The sequence below is a fragment of the Crocuta crocuta genome, unplaced genomic scaffold, assembly GCF_008692635.1.
Source record: "Crocuta crocuta isolate KB4526 unplaced genomic scaffold, BGI_CrCroc_1.0 scaffold177, whole genome shotgun sequence".
NCBI classification, from domain to species: Eukaryota; Metazoa; Chordata; class Mammalia; order Carnivora; family Hyaenidae; genus Crocuta; species Crocuta crocuta.
The window spans coordinates 5,437,645-5,452,409 of NW_027531880.1; the positions used below are offsets into that span (position 1 = coordinate 5,437,645).

The 14,765-nt window shown below is 34.7% G+C and overlaps 1 protein-coding gene and 1 pseudogene across 2 annotated transcripts in view; both read left to right on the forward strand.

Annotated features, from left to right (window-relative positions):
• LOC144239125 (A disintegrin and metallopeptidase domain 3-like) overlaps positions 1–11,576 on the forward strand; it is a 67,051-nt pseudogene extending 55,475 nt beyond the window's left edge. Inside the window, exons 11-14 of the transcript XR_013337319.1 lie at positions 105–219; positions 6,921–6,925; positions 8,935–9,092; positions 11,498–11,576. The product of XR_013337319.1 is annotated as an A disintegrin and metallopeptidase domain 3-like (transcript). The remainder of the gene's footprint in view (positions 1–104; positions 220–6,920; positions 6,926–8,934; positions 9,093–11,497) is intronic.
• Positions 11,577–14,302: 2,726 nt separating this feature from the next.
• The window catches only part of ADAM18 (ADAM metallopeptidase domain 18), a 109,238-nt gene continuing 108,775 nt past the window's right edge, over positions 14,303–14,765 (forward strand). The window contains 4 exon segments of the mRNA XM_077773126.1: positions 14,303–14,374; positions 14,376–14,432; positions 14,434–14,497; positions 14,500–14,589. Of these exon segments, the coding sequence (XP_077629252.1) occupies positions 14,303–14,374; positions 14,376–14,432; positions 14,434–14,497; positions 14,500–14,589 (283 nt within the window).

Below are 14,765 nucleotides of genomic sequence, written 5' to 3' on the forward strand. Positions count from 1 at the left end.
ATATATGAATTACAATACTTCAATAATTTACACTAACAGAATAATGCATTTAACATTATGTTGTACATAAAATGTTCTTATTTTTTATTTGGTTTCGGTTTTAGGTTTGCAATAATTTGCTTCATTGTCATTGTGATGTTGGATATATTCTTCCACATTGTAACCCATCACCATTATCACCAGGAGGAAGTTTTGATAATGGGTTTTGGATTAGGGGAAGTTAGTATCCAGATGAGTGTGTTTCAAAGAGCTTTCTCCCCTTACGGAAATGGTCTACATCTCCACTAACTATGTGGCTATTGAGCACCTGACATAGATAGTACAACTAGAAAACTAAAATTTCCATTTTATTTTGCTTTATTTAATTTAAACTTCAGTATCCACAGCATATGGATAGTAGATGGTATAAAACATTTAAAAAATATTTGGTGAACATTCATGAATATATATAGCATATTTGTTTCTTCTAAACTTCACAATGTAAAAATCTTTACAGTGTAATTTCATTAGTGTCTTTCCATCATTTGCACTTTTGTCTTATATTTTATTTATATATGTTGTAAATCTGATAATACATTATTATTATATTGCCTTACATAGATAATGACATTTTCATGATTTATAATATAAATATTTACATTTACCCATCCATTTGCAGTTATCAAGGGCTTTTCAACTCTTTCATGTGAGTCATTTTTTTCTCTCTGAAAAAACTTTTTATATTTCTTTTTGTTTGTACCTTGTGGTGGCCAACTGTCTCAGCTTTTGTCTTTAAAAGTTTTATGAAAATGTCTGATCTGTGAAGAATATTTTCACTGTAATTGTATCATTCTACATTGAGAATTTTTTCTTTCAGCAGTTCAAAGATGTAATCCAATTGTATCCTAGCTTATATTTTCTAATGAGAATACAGTGTATTTTTTTTTAGACAGAGAGAATGTATGTGGGGGAGAGGGGCAGAAGGAGAGAGAGAGAATTTTAAGCAGGCTTCACGCTGTATGGAGCCCAGTGTGGGGCTTGGTCCCACAACCCTGGGGTCATGACCTGAGCTGAAATCAAGAGCCATATGCTCAACCAACTGAGCCACCTAGGCACCTCTACAGTGCCATTCTTATTATTCATTCTAATTAATGTTTCTTTTATATGTTTTTATACTTCTTGTATATGTTTTTATTTTATACATTTTTATTTTACATGTTTATATGATTTTCCAGTTTCATGACAATTCATCAAGACATGTTTCTTTTTGAATGTATCCTGCTTAGGTTGGCTGTGATTCTTGAATCAATGGGTTAATATGGTTTTGGGAATTTTGAAAAAAATATCTTAAATCTTTGTCTCTTTTTAAGTATGTTTTATTAAACATGTTTGGGTTTTAGAAAATGATACCCAGTGACATTCACTCTGTGGTATAGAACTTAACCGGTATTGGAAAAAGCACAGACTCTTGTTCACAACAGCATGGTCATGATACACAATAGATCTGTCACCTCAATAGTTCCCGCTGGTTACCCTTTTGTATTCATCCCCCACTGCCAGTTCCTGGAAATCAATTACCTGTTCTTGTCCCCATAGAGTTGCCTTGTCCAGAATGTCATATGCAGTATATATGCATTTGAGATCCATTCCTGTAGTCATATGTCATATTCCTGTTTAAGAGTTCATTCATTCATTTGTTTGTTTGTTTTGTTTGTTTTTTAAGTGGGCTCCAGGCCCAATGTGGGGCATAAACTGATGATCCAGAGACCAAGAGTTCTGTGCTGTACCAAATGATCCAGCCAAGTGCCCCCAATAAATCATTCTTTTATTGTTAAGTAGGTTTCTACATTGAAACGATGCATTTTTATTGCTTATCCAGTCAGCCACTGAAAGGCATTTGGGTTATTTCTAGACTTGGGAAATTTTAAATAAACCTTCTATAAACATGTACACATAGACTTTTGTATATATGTTAAGTTTTCACCATTTGGTTGCTAAACACTGAGGAGTAAGATTTCTCGGTCATTCATTAAGTGTTTAGTTTTTAGAAAGTGTATTTTCAATTTTATAAGAAATAGTTTTGGGGTGCCTGAGTGGCCCAGTTGGTTAACTACCCCATTTCACTTAGACTCAGGTCATGATCCATCTCACAATTAGTGAGTTCAGGCCTTGCATCAGGCTACGTGTGCTCTAAGTGTGGAGCCTTCGTGGTTGGGATTCTCTCTCTCTTTCTCTCTCTGTCCTCTCCCTCATGCCCATATACTCTCTCTCAAAATAAATAAACTAAAAAAAAAAAAAAAAAGGACAGAAATAGCCAAACTATTTTCTAAAGTGACTGTACCAGTTTTCCTTCTTTCCATTTATGTATGAGAGTTCCCATTTCTCTACAAGGATGTTCCGCACTTCACAAGCACTTGATGTCATTTTTGTTTGGTTTGGTTTGATTTTGTTTTGGTAGCTGTAAACGTCCAGTGATATCCTACTGTGATTTTTATTTAACTTTTTATGTTGAAATAATTATACATTCACAAAGGGTTGCAAAAAAAAAAAAAGGAGTTGGAAGTCCTGTGTACCCTTTACTCAGACTATGTCAGTTTTAACATGTTTTAATACTATAGTACAATAGCAAAACAAGGAAATGCACATTATTAAAATTACAGAACTTATTCATATTTCACCAGTAAACATATACGTGTGTGTGTCTGTGTGTGTGTGTGTGTGTGTGAGTGTATATGTGGGTGTTGGTATTCAGTTTCACCACATGTTTCAAATTTGTGTAACCACCACCACAATCAAGATACAGAAGTATATCATTACTATATGGCTCCTAATATTACCCCTTTATATAGCTACACTGATCCCCTTTTCTGCCATTCCTGACACCTGGCAACAGCTAAACTGCCATCTCTCTAATTATATTATTTCATGAATGTTATATGAATGGAATCATAAAGTTTGTGTCACTTGGAGACTGGCTTCTTTTTCTTCCATAATTTCCGTGGATGGCATCCAAGTTGTTGCACGTATAAATAAACTTCTTGCCTTTTTATTGTTAACTAGTATTCCTTTGTGTGGATGTATCAAACTACTGATGGATATTTGGTTGGTTGCCAATTTTTAGGTACTATGAATAGATCTCCACTGCACACTTGTGTAGAAAATTCTGATTGAAAGTAAAATTTCAATTCCCTGGGAAACATCCTCAAGAGTAAAATTGCTGGGTCAATGATAAGCCATTTATATATTTAAAAGCAACTGCCAAACTCTTTTTCAGAGTGATTGTAATATTTGACATTCCTACCAATGTATAAGAAGGACCCACTGTCAGGCGCCTGAGTGGCTCAGTCGGTTAAGTGTCCGACTTCGGCTCAAGTCATGATCTCACGTGGTTTCCAGCCCCACATAGGGCTCTGTGCTGACAGCTAGCTCAGAGCCTGGAGACTGCTGCTGCTGCTGCTGCTGNTAGGTATGTATTACTATCTCATTGCAGTTTTAATTTGTACTTCCCTAATGGGTAATGATGTGGAATGTCTTTAATGTGTTTATTTGGCGTCTGTATATTTTCTTCAGTGAAAGATCTGTTCATATCTTTGCCCATTTTCTAATTAGAATTTGTTTTTTTAAATGTTGAATTTTCAGAGGTTTTTGGTTTTATATATATATATCATATATATGAATATAAAATATTCATACATTTATATATGTATATATACATACACATATGTATACATATGCACACATATACATGTACATGTGTGCATATCTATATATATTGGATATGCAATATGAACACATTTTTTCCATGTCTGTAATTGGTTTTCTCTCAGACCACAAATATTTTATTGATTCTTTTTCTGATAAAGTCTACTTCTTTTCCTTTATGGACCATGTTTTTGGTGCCAAGTGTCTGAACTCTTTGTCAACCTTAAGTCCTGAGGTTTTCTGCCATGATATTTCTAAAAGATACAGTTTTGTGTTTTAAGTTTAAGCCCATGATCCATTTTGAGTTACTTTTTGTAAAGGGTGAGAGTTTAACTTTTTGATTAACATGTTTCCAGTTGCTGCACCATAATTCTTTGAAAAAACATTCTCTTGTCCTTTGAATTGTTTTTGTTCCTTTGTCAATAATTTATTGGACATTTTTGTGTTAGTGTATTTCTCACTTCTTTATTTTGATCCATTGATCTGTGCATCATTCTCCATCATTGCTATACTGTTCTGATTATTGTAGCTGTATGGCAATCTTTGACATTGAGAAGAGTGATTCCTCCCACTTTATTCTTCTTTTTCAAAATTGTTTTGGCTATTCTAGGGTCTCCTTTCCATACGTTTCAGAATAAGCTTATCTATGTTTAAAAACTTTTTGCTTTGATCTTGATTCAAATTATATTAAGCTTTTACACTATCTAACTCCTTCCAATAAAACTTGTATATATATATTTGAAAGCTGATACATTCCTTTGGGCAACAACATAAGAAAACTGAAATTTTCAATGAAATAAAATAGGAAGCCAAGATAGACCATACACACACACACACACATATATCAAATATATATATTGGAAATAACTAATGATTTCTAATAAAGTGGCCATGACCATTTAATGAGAGAAAGAGTAATCTTTTCAACAAATAGTATGGGGTAATAGGATATCTACATGCAAAAGAATGAGATTGAACCCTTACATTATATATAAAAATTAACTTCAAATGGATCAAAGATTTAAATGTAAAAGCTAAAACCATAAAATTCTTAGAAGAAAGCATGGGAGAAGTCTTTTTTTAAAGTAAAGTTTATTTTAAGAGAGAGAGAGCACACAAGCAAGGGAAGGGCAAAGGAGGAGGAGGAGAGAGAATCCCAAGTAGGCTCTGCACTGTCAGTGCGGAGCCTAATGCAAGGCTTGATCCAAGGCTTGAACTCACAAACTGCGAGATCATGATCTGAGCCAAAACCAAGAGTCGGACACTCAACCAACTGAGCCACCCAGGCAGGAGGTCTTTATAACATTGATTTGGCAATGATTTCTTGGATATGACACCAAAATCACAGGGAATAGAAGAAAAAATAGATAAAATGGAATTCATCATAATTAAAAACTGTTGCTCATAAAAGGATACCATCAACAAAAATGTAACCTATGGAATGCATCTGATGAAGTATTAATCTCCAAAATACGTAAAGAACTTTAACAACTCAGGAACAAAGAAACTAAATAAAAGATGGGAAAGGACTTGAATAAACATTTCTCCAAAGAGGATACACAAATGACTGATAAGCACAAGAAAAGATGTTCAACAAGGCTAATTGTTAGAGAATTGCAAGTCCGAACTATAAGATTCCAATTCATATCTGTTAGGATGGCTATATTTTAAAAAATTCAGAAATATCAAGTGTTGATGAGGAATCCCTCTTCATTGCTACTGGGAATGTAAAATGATGCAGGCTCTGTGGAAAATAGTATGGTGATTCCTCATAAAATTAAACCTAGAAGTACCATATCCTGCAATTCCACATCTAATTATATACTCAAAAGTATTGAAAGCATGGATTTAAACAGATATTTGTATACCCATGCTTATCACAGCCTTATTTACAATAGCTAAAAGGTAGAAATACTTAGATGCCTATCGACAGATAAGTGGAGAGACAAAACAACATGACGTACAAATGGACTATTTCAGCTCTAAAACGCAATGAAATTTTGTCACCAGCTACAACGTGGATGGAATTTGAACACCTTATCCTTATTAAAATAAGCAGTCACACTATAATAAATACTGGATGATTCTGCTTTTATGAGGCACCTAGAATAGTCAAATTTGTAGGAAAAAAAGAAATAAGGGTACCAGTCAGGGGTGTGAAAATGGTAAATTAATATTTAAGGGGTTCAGTTTGTAGGGATGGAAATGCTCTGGTGTTTGATGGTGGTAATGATGTACATTTAAAAATGTTTAAAATTGTAAACTTTATTGATTGTGTATTTTTCCATGATAAAAAAGTATTTTAGGAAAAATTCCCTTTATATTACCAAAAATAATACAATATTTAGAAATAATGTTATGAAGTGTAAGATATACACTGAAAACTAAACATACAATATTGATGGAAAGATCTGCATAAACTGTAAAGATATGCCATGTTCATGTATTAGAAGTCTCAGTATTGTTGATACAGAAATACTCCTCAAACTGATCTACAAATTCAACACAATTCTTAACAAACTCAAGCATTAATCTTTGAGGTTTTTGCAGAAATTGACAAGGTGATCCTAAAAGTCATTCAGAAATTTAAGGGACATGGAACTGTAAAATGGTAAAAACAGTCTTGAAGAAAACTTGAAGCTGAAAACATGCTTTTTAATTCCAAAAGATAATCCAAAGCTAAAATAATCAATTGGGGTAGTATTGACCTAAAGATAAAGATAGGCATTAGTTAAGTGGAATAAAATAGAGAGTCCAGAAATAAAACTTCATACTTATAATCATTGTTCTTTAACAAGGATGAGAAGGCAATTTAATTGGGAAAAAAAATGGTCTTTTCAGTAAATGGGAGTAGATAACCTCATGTAAAAGAAAGAAGTTAGACTACTACATCACAACATTCATAAAAATTAACGGAAAATGGATCATAGATCTAAACTTAAGAGTTAAATGTGTAAAACACAACACACATAACTAAGGTCACTTTGTGACCTTGGCATAGGCTATGTTTTTAGAAGACAGACACCAAGGCACAAATGAAGAAAACACAATAGATTGATTGAACTTCATCAAAATTAACAACTTTTGTAGTGCAAATGATAAAACCAAGAATGTGAAAAACAAACTACCAAATGAGAAAAAATATTTGTAAATCTTATATCTTGTATGAGATTTGTGTCCATAATATGTAAACAATACAAGTTCATAATAAAATACTACTCAATTAAAAATGGGAAGAGATGGGGTACCTGAGTGGCTCAGTCAGTTAAACGTCCGACTTCTGCTCAGGTCATGATCTCACGATTTGTCTCTCTCTCTCTCTCTCTCTCTCTCAAAAATAAATAAAACATTAAAAATTTTTTTTAAATGGGAAGAGATTTAAATGTACACATTTCCATAAAAAAAATACAAATGGCCAATAAGCCTATGAAAAGATGCTCAACATCTTAGGAAAATGTAAGTCAATCTCACATTCTTTAGGGTGATTATAATAAAAAAAATACAGGCAGGGCGCCTTGGTGCCTCAGTTGGTTAAACATCAGACTCAATTTCTGCCTAGTTCAGGATCTCACAGTTGTAAGATTGAGCCCCACATCTGGCTCTGGTGGGATTTTCTCTCTCTGCCCCTCCCCTCCTCTCTTTCTTTCTCTCTCTCTCTCTCTCAAAATAAAATAAACATTTTTAAAAATACAGGCAACATGTGTTGAGGATGTGGATGAATTGGGATCTCTTTGGTGCTCTTTTTTCAGCACTGCTCCATCTCTTATCTCTCCTTTCCTTTACACTTTCTACCCCATAAGAGCTGGTATCTAATTAGCTTCAGGTTATTTCAAACTGTGTGCATGTTTTTATATCTTTCTCTTTCTCTCTAGTGCTGCACCCTGCAGATTCTAGCCATTACAACTGTTGTGAATTCTTTTCTCTGCCTCCTTAACTCAGTGGGAATTCTGTACTTTCCCTAGGATTCCAATTCTCTGTGCTGAGATCAGTAAATTGTTCATGGGTGAAACTGAACTTTTATAAAATCAATATTGTGTTTTCTTCCCTTTATATATTATAGATTTGTATTTTATGTTGATTTTCAGAAATCATTTCCTTCATGTATTTTGTCCTGTTTTATATTTATTTCTATTTCTATTTATTGTGTTATAATAAGGCTAGTTTAGCACTATTTAATGAAAAATATTCATCATGGCCAAAGTGGAAGCCCTTACTTCCTTAGAGTAATGGACATTGGCCAATTAATCCAATAATTATTAGGTCCAATTTCTTCAATCAGCCTTTGGAGTAACTAAGGATATGAGAAGGAAGCCCCACTTCTAATATGATAATTTTTAGTTAAGGTGAATTGATGGAGACTTGACATTTTCTGATGGATGAGGGAAAAAAGGAGAGCCTAAGCCCACTATATAGAGCTTAATTTTAATATTTTTGAAATATATTTGTCAAGTTATTTCCTACAATCCATGTAACATAACTGAATCACTTTCTTTTAGGTAAATCACTTCTTGTCAACATATAATTGGATTCCATCCATGTTTTGAAGTTGCTGAATTTTTGTCTTTTTTTTGAAAGACACTAAATACATTTGCATTTAGTGTCATCATAGTTGTTTTGGTGGTAATTCTGATTGCTTATTTATTTTGTTTAATTGGACTAAGATTTCGTAAGGTTTTCTAATTTTCTGTAATGTCTTTATAACACCTAGAGGAATATTTATTTTCTAATTAATATAGTCAAAAATAGAACAATATCACTACATATAGATAATATGGAAATTTAACCTAGTTTACAATCATTAATTGTTTTTTAAAACTAGCCATCAGTTATATCAGTAATTTTTTATTAAATTAGTTATAAAAAACACTTCTCTTTTTCCTTTTGCTCTATATTATTTAATGGAAGAACTTATTAAATAAGAATATCAATTTAATGAATTCTAAGTAGCTAGTAGACGGGAATGCAATAGAATAAATATATTTAATAAATCACAAAACTAAAGATTAACTATACTGTAAAGATAAAAAAATCAGTATTGTCAGTGATATAGATAGATAGATATGGACATACATACACACATGTAATTGTGGTGGACTTTGAGGAATAGTCACAAAATTTAAGAAAATTCTTCTAAATATGTTTATTTCTTCTCTTATTGTATTATTTGAATCCCTTTTATAGTTAAAATTACTAATATGCTTTGAATATAAGTTTTGAAGACATTAAAAGGTACTTTCATGTTTTTAGGTCAAGATGAATTACCTGTTTATTAAACAACGTGTGTCTTCCCAAAAAAAAGGCATCTTGTTAGGTTTCTACATTTTTCTACCTCTCTTTATTTTAATTGCCATCATTGCTTTTAAATGGAATAAAATACAACTCTGGAACTGAAAAAGAGTAGCAAGTGAAGGGTAACTAAATTTATTACTGTTTGTATTTAATATTGAATATATTTTGAGAAGAATTCAAATGTAATTCAGAATATTGCAAATAGGGTTTCCTGGATAGATTGTATTATGTTTAGAAATGTTGAGTCTTAGCATACACCAAAGTTTTTCTCAATTTCAGTTAGTTAGGTATCCTTTATATTCTAATAGGACCAGAAACAACTGAAGATACTCAGTAATTCATAGCGCATTTCAAATAGAAAAACAAGTTGACTGTATGCTTTAGGAGAAGTTTCTACTTCCCAAGCAACCCCATTTACCTTGGATTGATATTCACTTGCTCTAAGGAGATTGATAGAGATAGAGAAGCAAATTTTGTGAATAGAATATGCAGAAGGTGAGAAAAATTTTTTAAAAAATAAGATAGCAAAGAAAGAACACAGAACACAACCCGTTTTACACTTTTTATTTTTCATGTGTTTCTAAAATTAAAATTAAGGTACTTTTACAATTGTTTGTGTTTCTTTGGTAGAGCTGAACTTAAGTCTTTTAGTTTAATTAAATATAATTTACATATGACATTAGTTTCAGGTGTGTAATAATTCGATATTTGTATATATTACAAAATGATCACCACAATAAGTCTAGTTAACATCCATCACCAAACATAGTTAACAAATATATTTTTTCTTGTGATGAGGACTACTCTTTTAGCAAGTTTCAAATATTCAATACAATATTATTAACGATAGTCACCATGCTGTTTAGTATATACCTGGGATATATTTATTTTGTGTATACCCAGTTATTTTATAACTGGAAGTTTGTACCTTTTGACCCCCTTCACCCATTTTGCCTATCCTCTGCCCTTACATCTGGCAACCACTAATCTGTTCTTCTATTTTCTGTGTCTATAAGGTTTTTTTCCTTTTTTTTAAAATTTTAGATTCCACATATAAGTGAGATCATATTGTAGTTGTCTTTCTCTGTCTGAATTATTTCACTTAAACAGATTTTTTCTTTACCATAACACCAATATAAGCCAGAACTTTGCTTAGTGAGTATTTAGGAGAATGAGAATGCAGAAGTAAAGATAAATAAGTGGGTCTTGTTGTTGCATGCTAAAGGAAAATGTCTCTGTTTCTTACTTGTGTAGATGGAGATAAAATAATAGAAAATTTCCATCAACACCTCTATTTCCCAAGTTAGTTAATTTTATTTCTCAACAAGTTGCAGCAACCAGTTAAAGTCAGCATAGTATTCTGCATAATTTATATATATTTTTAAGTAATTATCAAATTGTTAAAGTTTATTTAATTGAATCATATCTGGCATAAGTCTTCTGGTAATCTTGAGAATCTTGGCAGATTTTGTGGTTACTAGAAGGAAACCTCATTTTTGGAAGAGAGATTATAGTAAGGGATCACTGATCATAAATAACAAAACCTAGTCACAACAGCCTAAGTTTTAGATCAACAATAAGTGGCCGTAAGCCCACGAGGGTAAGAAATGATGCAGAGCTGAAGTCCAAAGGGACGGTAATGAATTGGGTAGTCAGGAAACAGGTTATTCTTTCTATCACCCGCAGGTTTATGAATGAAATAATCTTTTCAAGTTTGTTTCCCTATCCATTCTTTCAAAATGACTGCTCTGCTTGCACATAGTCCAGTTTACCTATCTCAATCTTATTTAGATTCGTTTACAAATAAAATATGAATAATCTTTCCATACCCAATGCTTGATAGTTCGTATTCTCAAGAAATACAAGAAAATAGCTATGTAAGTGTATCTAAATTCAGCCAATGTTCTGTTTGGATTTATAATTCTGAGTTAGGTGTTCAGACTTGACCTTATCATCTGTGGCTAAGACATTGTTGCCATGTAGTAAGAACAATGCCTCTTCAGCATGTCTCTTCAACAGGAACTGTGTATGGATGGGAGCCAAAGGAAAAACATGGAGGTTTAATGCCATAGCATGTAACAATGTAGCTGAAAGATATAGAGACCTCATTAAGGACCTCAGTAATGAAAATGAAATAATTATTCACATAGTTATTTGATAGAATCATATAATTGGAGATACGATAATTTAAAAATTTGAAGATTTATGTGTAAATCATATTTTTTAACTTTGGGGAAGCATTATCAGCCATATTAATATTTAATCCTATCTTCCATGTAGACAAAATAGAAACCATACTAGATGGATTTAAGTTTGAAATTTTAAATGCTGAACATTGTTAAAACCTAGATTAACATTAGAAAGACCAAATGCTAGCTATGTGATCACTGAGTGGGATATGGGAAGCAAATGAGACAGTGGTTCGTGTGAATGGAGTAAATACAAATCTAGTTTTTCTACTTTTCTTGATTTTGTTTAAGACTACATGTTACATAACCCTAAAAGTAATGCTATTTCTTTTATGCAGATATATATCAGAAGACAGCAATAGTAACAGCAACCTGTCATAGAGTTAAAGATGAATTAAAGGAGTCAAATTATTTTAAATGAAGTAATTCATGAAGAAGATTTTTTTTTAATTTTTAACAATATTTCCTATTCCACATTTCATCATACTGAATCTTATTTATCAATATCATATCCTAAAACAAAGACTAAAAGCATTTGATAATTTTGTTTTATATTAATTTAGAAACGTCAGTGTTAACTAATATTAGCCAGAGATTTGTTAACCAACATTTTTGTAATGAGAAATTATTTTAAAATGTTTCAAATGTCTGTTTATTTTGAGAGAGAAAGATAAAGCATGTGAGCAGGGAAGGATCAGAGAGAGGGAGGCAGGGAATCGCAAGCAGGCTCTGCGCTGTCAGCACAGTGCTTGACACGGGGCTCAATCCACAAACTGTGAGATCATGACCCGAGCTAAAACCAAGAGTTGGATGTTGCTTATCTTGCTGCTTTATCTTGCTGCTTTATCAATAAACATTATTTAAGCACATTTTCTTATACGTTATATTGAAATTGTCAATTCATTCTGTTGGTCTCTTTCAAAATTTATTCCCAAAACCATTTTTACTACCCCTGGATTGAGGTACTATCCTTTCCCTCCTGGATTATTGCAGTAGTTTCTCCACCAACTGATTCCTCCACTTCTCTTGCCATCATACAAACTATTTTCAAAAAACCAGCCTTTTAAAGTGGAAGTCATGTGCTTGAAACTTGAATCCTCCAATGATTTCTTCCTTTCACTCCAAATAAAAACCAGAGAATCTGTCACATCCCCTTATGTAAACACTCCTTGTACACTGAGGACACCCACAGTCCACACCTCTCCCAACTGCCCATGATTCCCTGCCCTATCCCTTCCTGGCTTTGGGATATTGAGAAGAAATATTGCTAGGTAAAGCCAGCCACAGAACCCCAAGATAGTCACTAACATCTATTCTATCTTCAGGGAATTTCTCCAACTGTGTTCCTGGTCATAGATAACTATTGTGTCTCCAGGTGATAATTCTGTGACCTCATGTAACTTGAGATCCAGAATATATCATTGTCCTTTGGGGAACTCAGACTTGCTCCTCCTTCTTCACTGGAGCTGAGCTTTTCTGGGTAAGATTTTCCTGCTTTAGGGTCCCCCAACTCATCTCCCTCTTACTAAGATGAATGGACTTCTGCGTCCCTCTAAGCATTGTACATGGATAAGGGAGCCATCAACCTAGCTGGGATCTAATGAGAACCTAGAGAGTCTCCCTCAATAAGGATGCTACTGGTTCAGGGGTGGGAGTACCTCACCATAGAGGCCAAGAGATTTCTTTTCCAAATGTCCATCAACTGATGAGTGGATAAACATTGTATGAATAGTGACCTATGCATGCAATGGAATATTATTCAGCCATAAAAAAAGAACGAAACACTGATACCTCTACAGCATGAATGAACCTTTGAAACCATTCTGCTAGGTATATAAAACCAGTCTCAAAACCCATATGTTATTAATTTGCATGAAAAATCCAGAACGGGGACATCTATACAGATAAAGATTAGTGGTTATATATGGCTGTTTAGGTAGGGGATGAAAAGCTGGGATGAGGGCTGGTGATAATTAAAGGGTACAGGTTTCCTTTTGAGATGATGAAATTAAAATAGACTGTGGCAAAGGCTGCACCCATCTGTGAATATATGGAAAATCCTAAATCAGTCAGTTGTACACTTTAGTGGGTGAATTGGGCGGTTAAGAAAAATACGTATCAGGATGATTCTACCATAACTTTCCATCATCCTCAATACCACCAACTTATTTTAGGGCATTATGATCACTGCGCTGCCTTATTTTTCATAAGATTTCTGAGGATTCTAGGTATACTACCATGTAGCAGATCCAAGTTTTAAGCCTGACTGGAGTTTAACATTGCAATTCTTATCGCAATTCATCCTTGGAATAAGGTGTATTGGGATATAAGATGTAGGTAAGAGGTGGGTGGAAGTCAAGTAGGGTTTTGGACATGTGTAATTTAAGATTTCTCCTAGAATATTTATTTATTTATTTATTTTTAATGTTTTTATTTATTTCTAGGAGAGAGAGAGAGAGAGACGGCATGAGCAGGGGAGGGTCAGAGAGAGAGGGAGTCACAGACTCTGAAACAGGCTCCAGGCTCTGAGCTGGCAGTCAGCACAGAGCCCGACGCGGGGCCCGAACCCACGAACCGTGAGATCATGACCTGAGCGAAAGTCAGACGCTTAACCGACTAAGCCACCCAGGCGCCCCTCACCTAGAATATTTAAAGACAATTGCATGCTCTTGTCCAGCCAGGACACATCTCCTGTTTGCCTTGCTGCCTCTCCATCTCTGCAGCTTCCTGCTAGTGCTTAGAGTAACACTTAACAAAACACTTAGGTTGCATGTTAAAGTGTCCTTTCCCTTTCTTGAACTCATTACAATCTAATACTGTATGAAAAGGCACACAGTTGATGAAAAGTGCTTTTTGATTGCCTTATCCAGGATCAAAGTCAATATTCTTGATTTTTCCTTATTTGCAAAGATACTAAAGTCAGCCGTAGCACGATTTAAGCAGGAAATTTCTTGTAAAAGCGGCCAGCATCTTTATTTTCCTCTCTCTCCTCCATCAGAGCAAATGAAAAACATGCCACAAAACCATGACCTAGAGAATCAAAATTACCAAGAACTTCACCAGAGAAGCAAATCACGCTCCTTTGCCCCTGCATCGCTATTGAAAAATTTAATCAATGACAACTTAGCCGGAACAAATGAGTTATGTGCAAAGGCATAAGCCTGTGTCTGGGGCTTCCTCTCCTTGGACCAGTGGAAGCCGCTGATCCACTCAGAAGCCCTGCGGAGGAGCCAGCTCGAGCTGAAAGCAGGCGCAGTCCTCACCCGCAGGGCCGGGGCCACCGTGCTGGACTCCTCAGCGGCCTCCTGCCCGCGAGCCTCAGAGCTGCCCAACGGCCTTCAGCCTTGGTGGTGCACGCCGCGCTTTGGCCCAGCCATGTTCCTTCTCTTTGCACTGCTCTCTGCGCTTGGAGGACTGCACGCCCTCCTGGGTAAGACTGCGAAGCCTGGACTTCCTTCTCCTTTCGCCTCGAAGCAGGGCTGGGCTCTGCCAGGAGAGCAATTTACTTTGTGGTACTCCTAAGGCCTCCCCTTCCGGATCCCCTGCTGGTGCCTTCCCCAGCATCTCTCCACACCCCCCCCCCCCCCCCCCCCCCCCCCCCGGGGC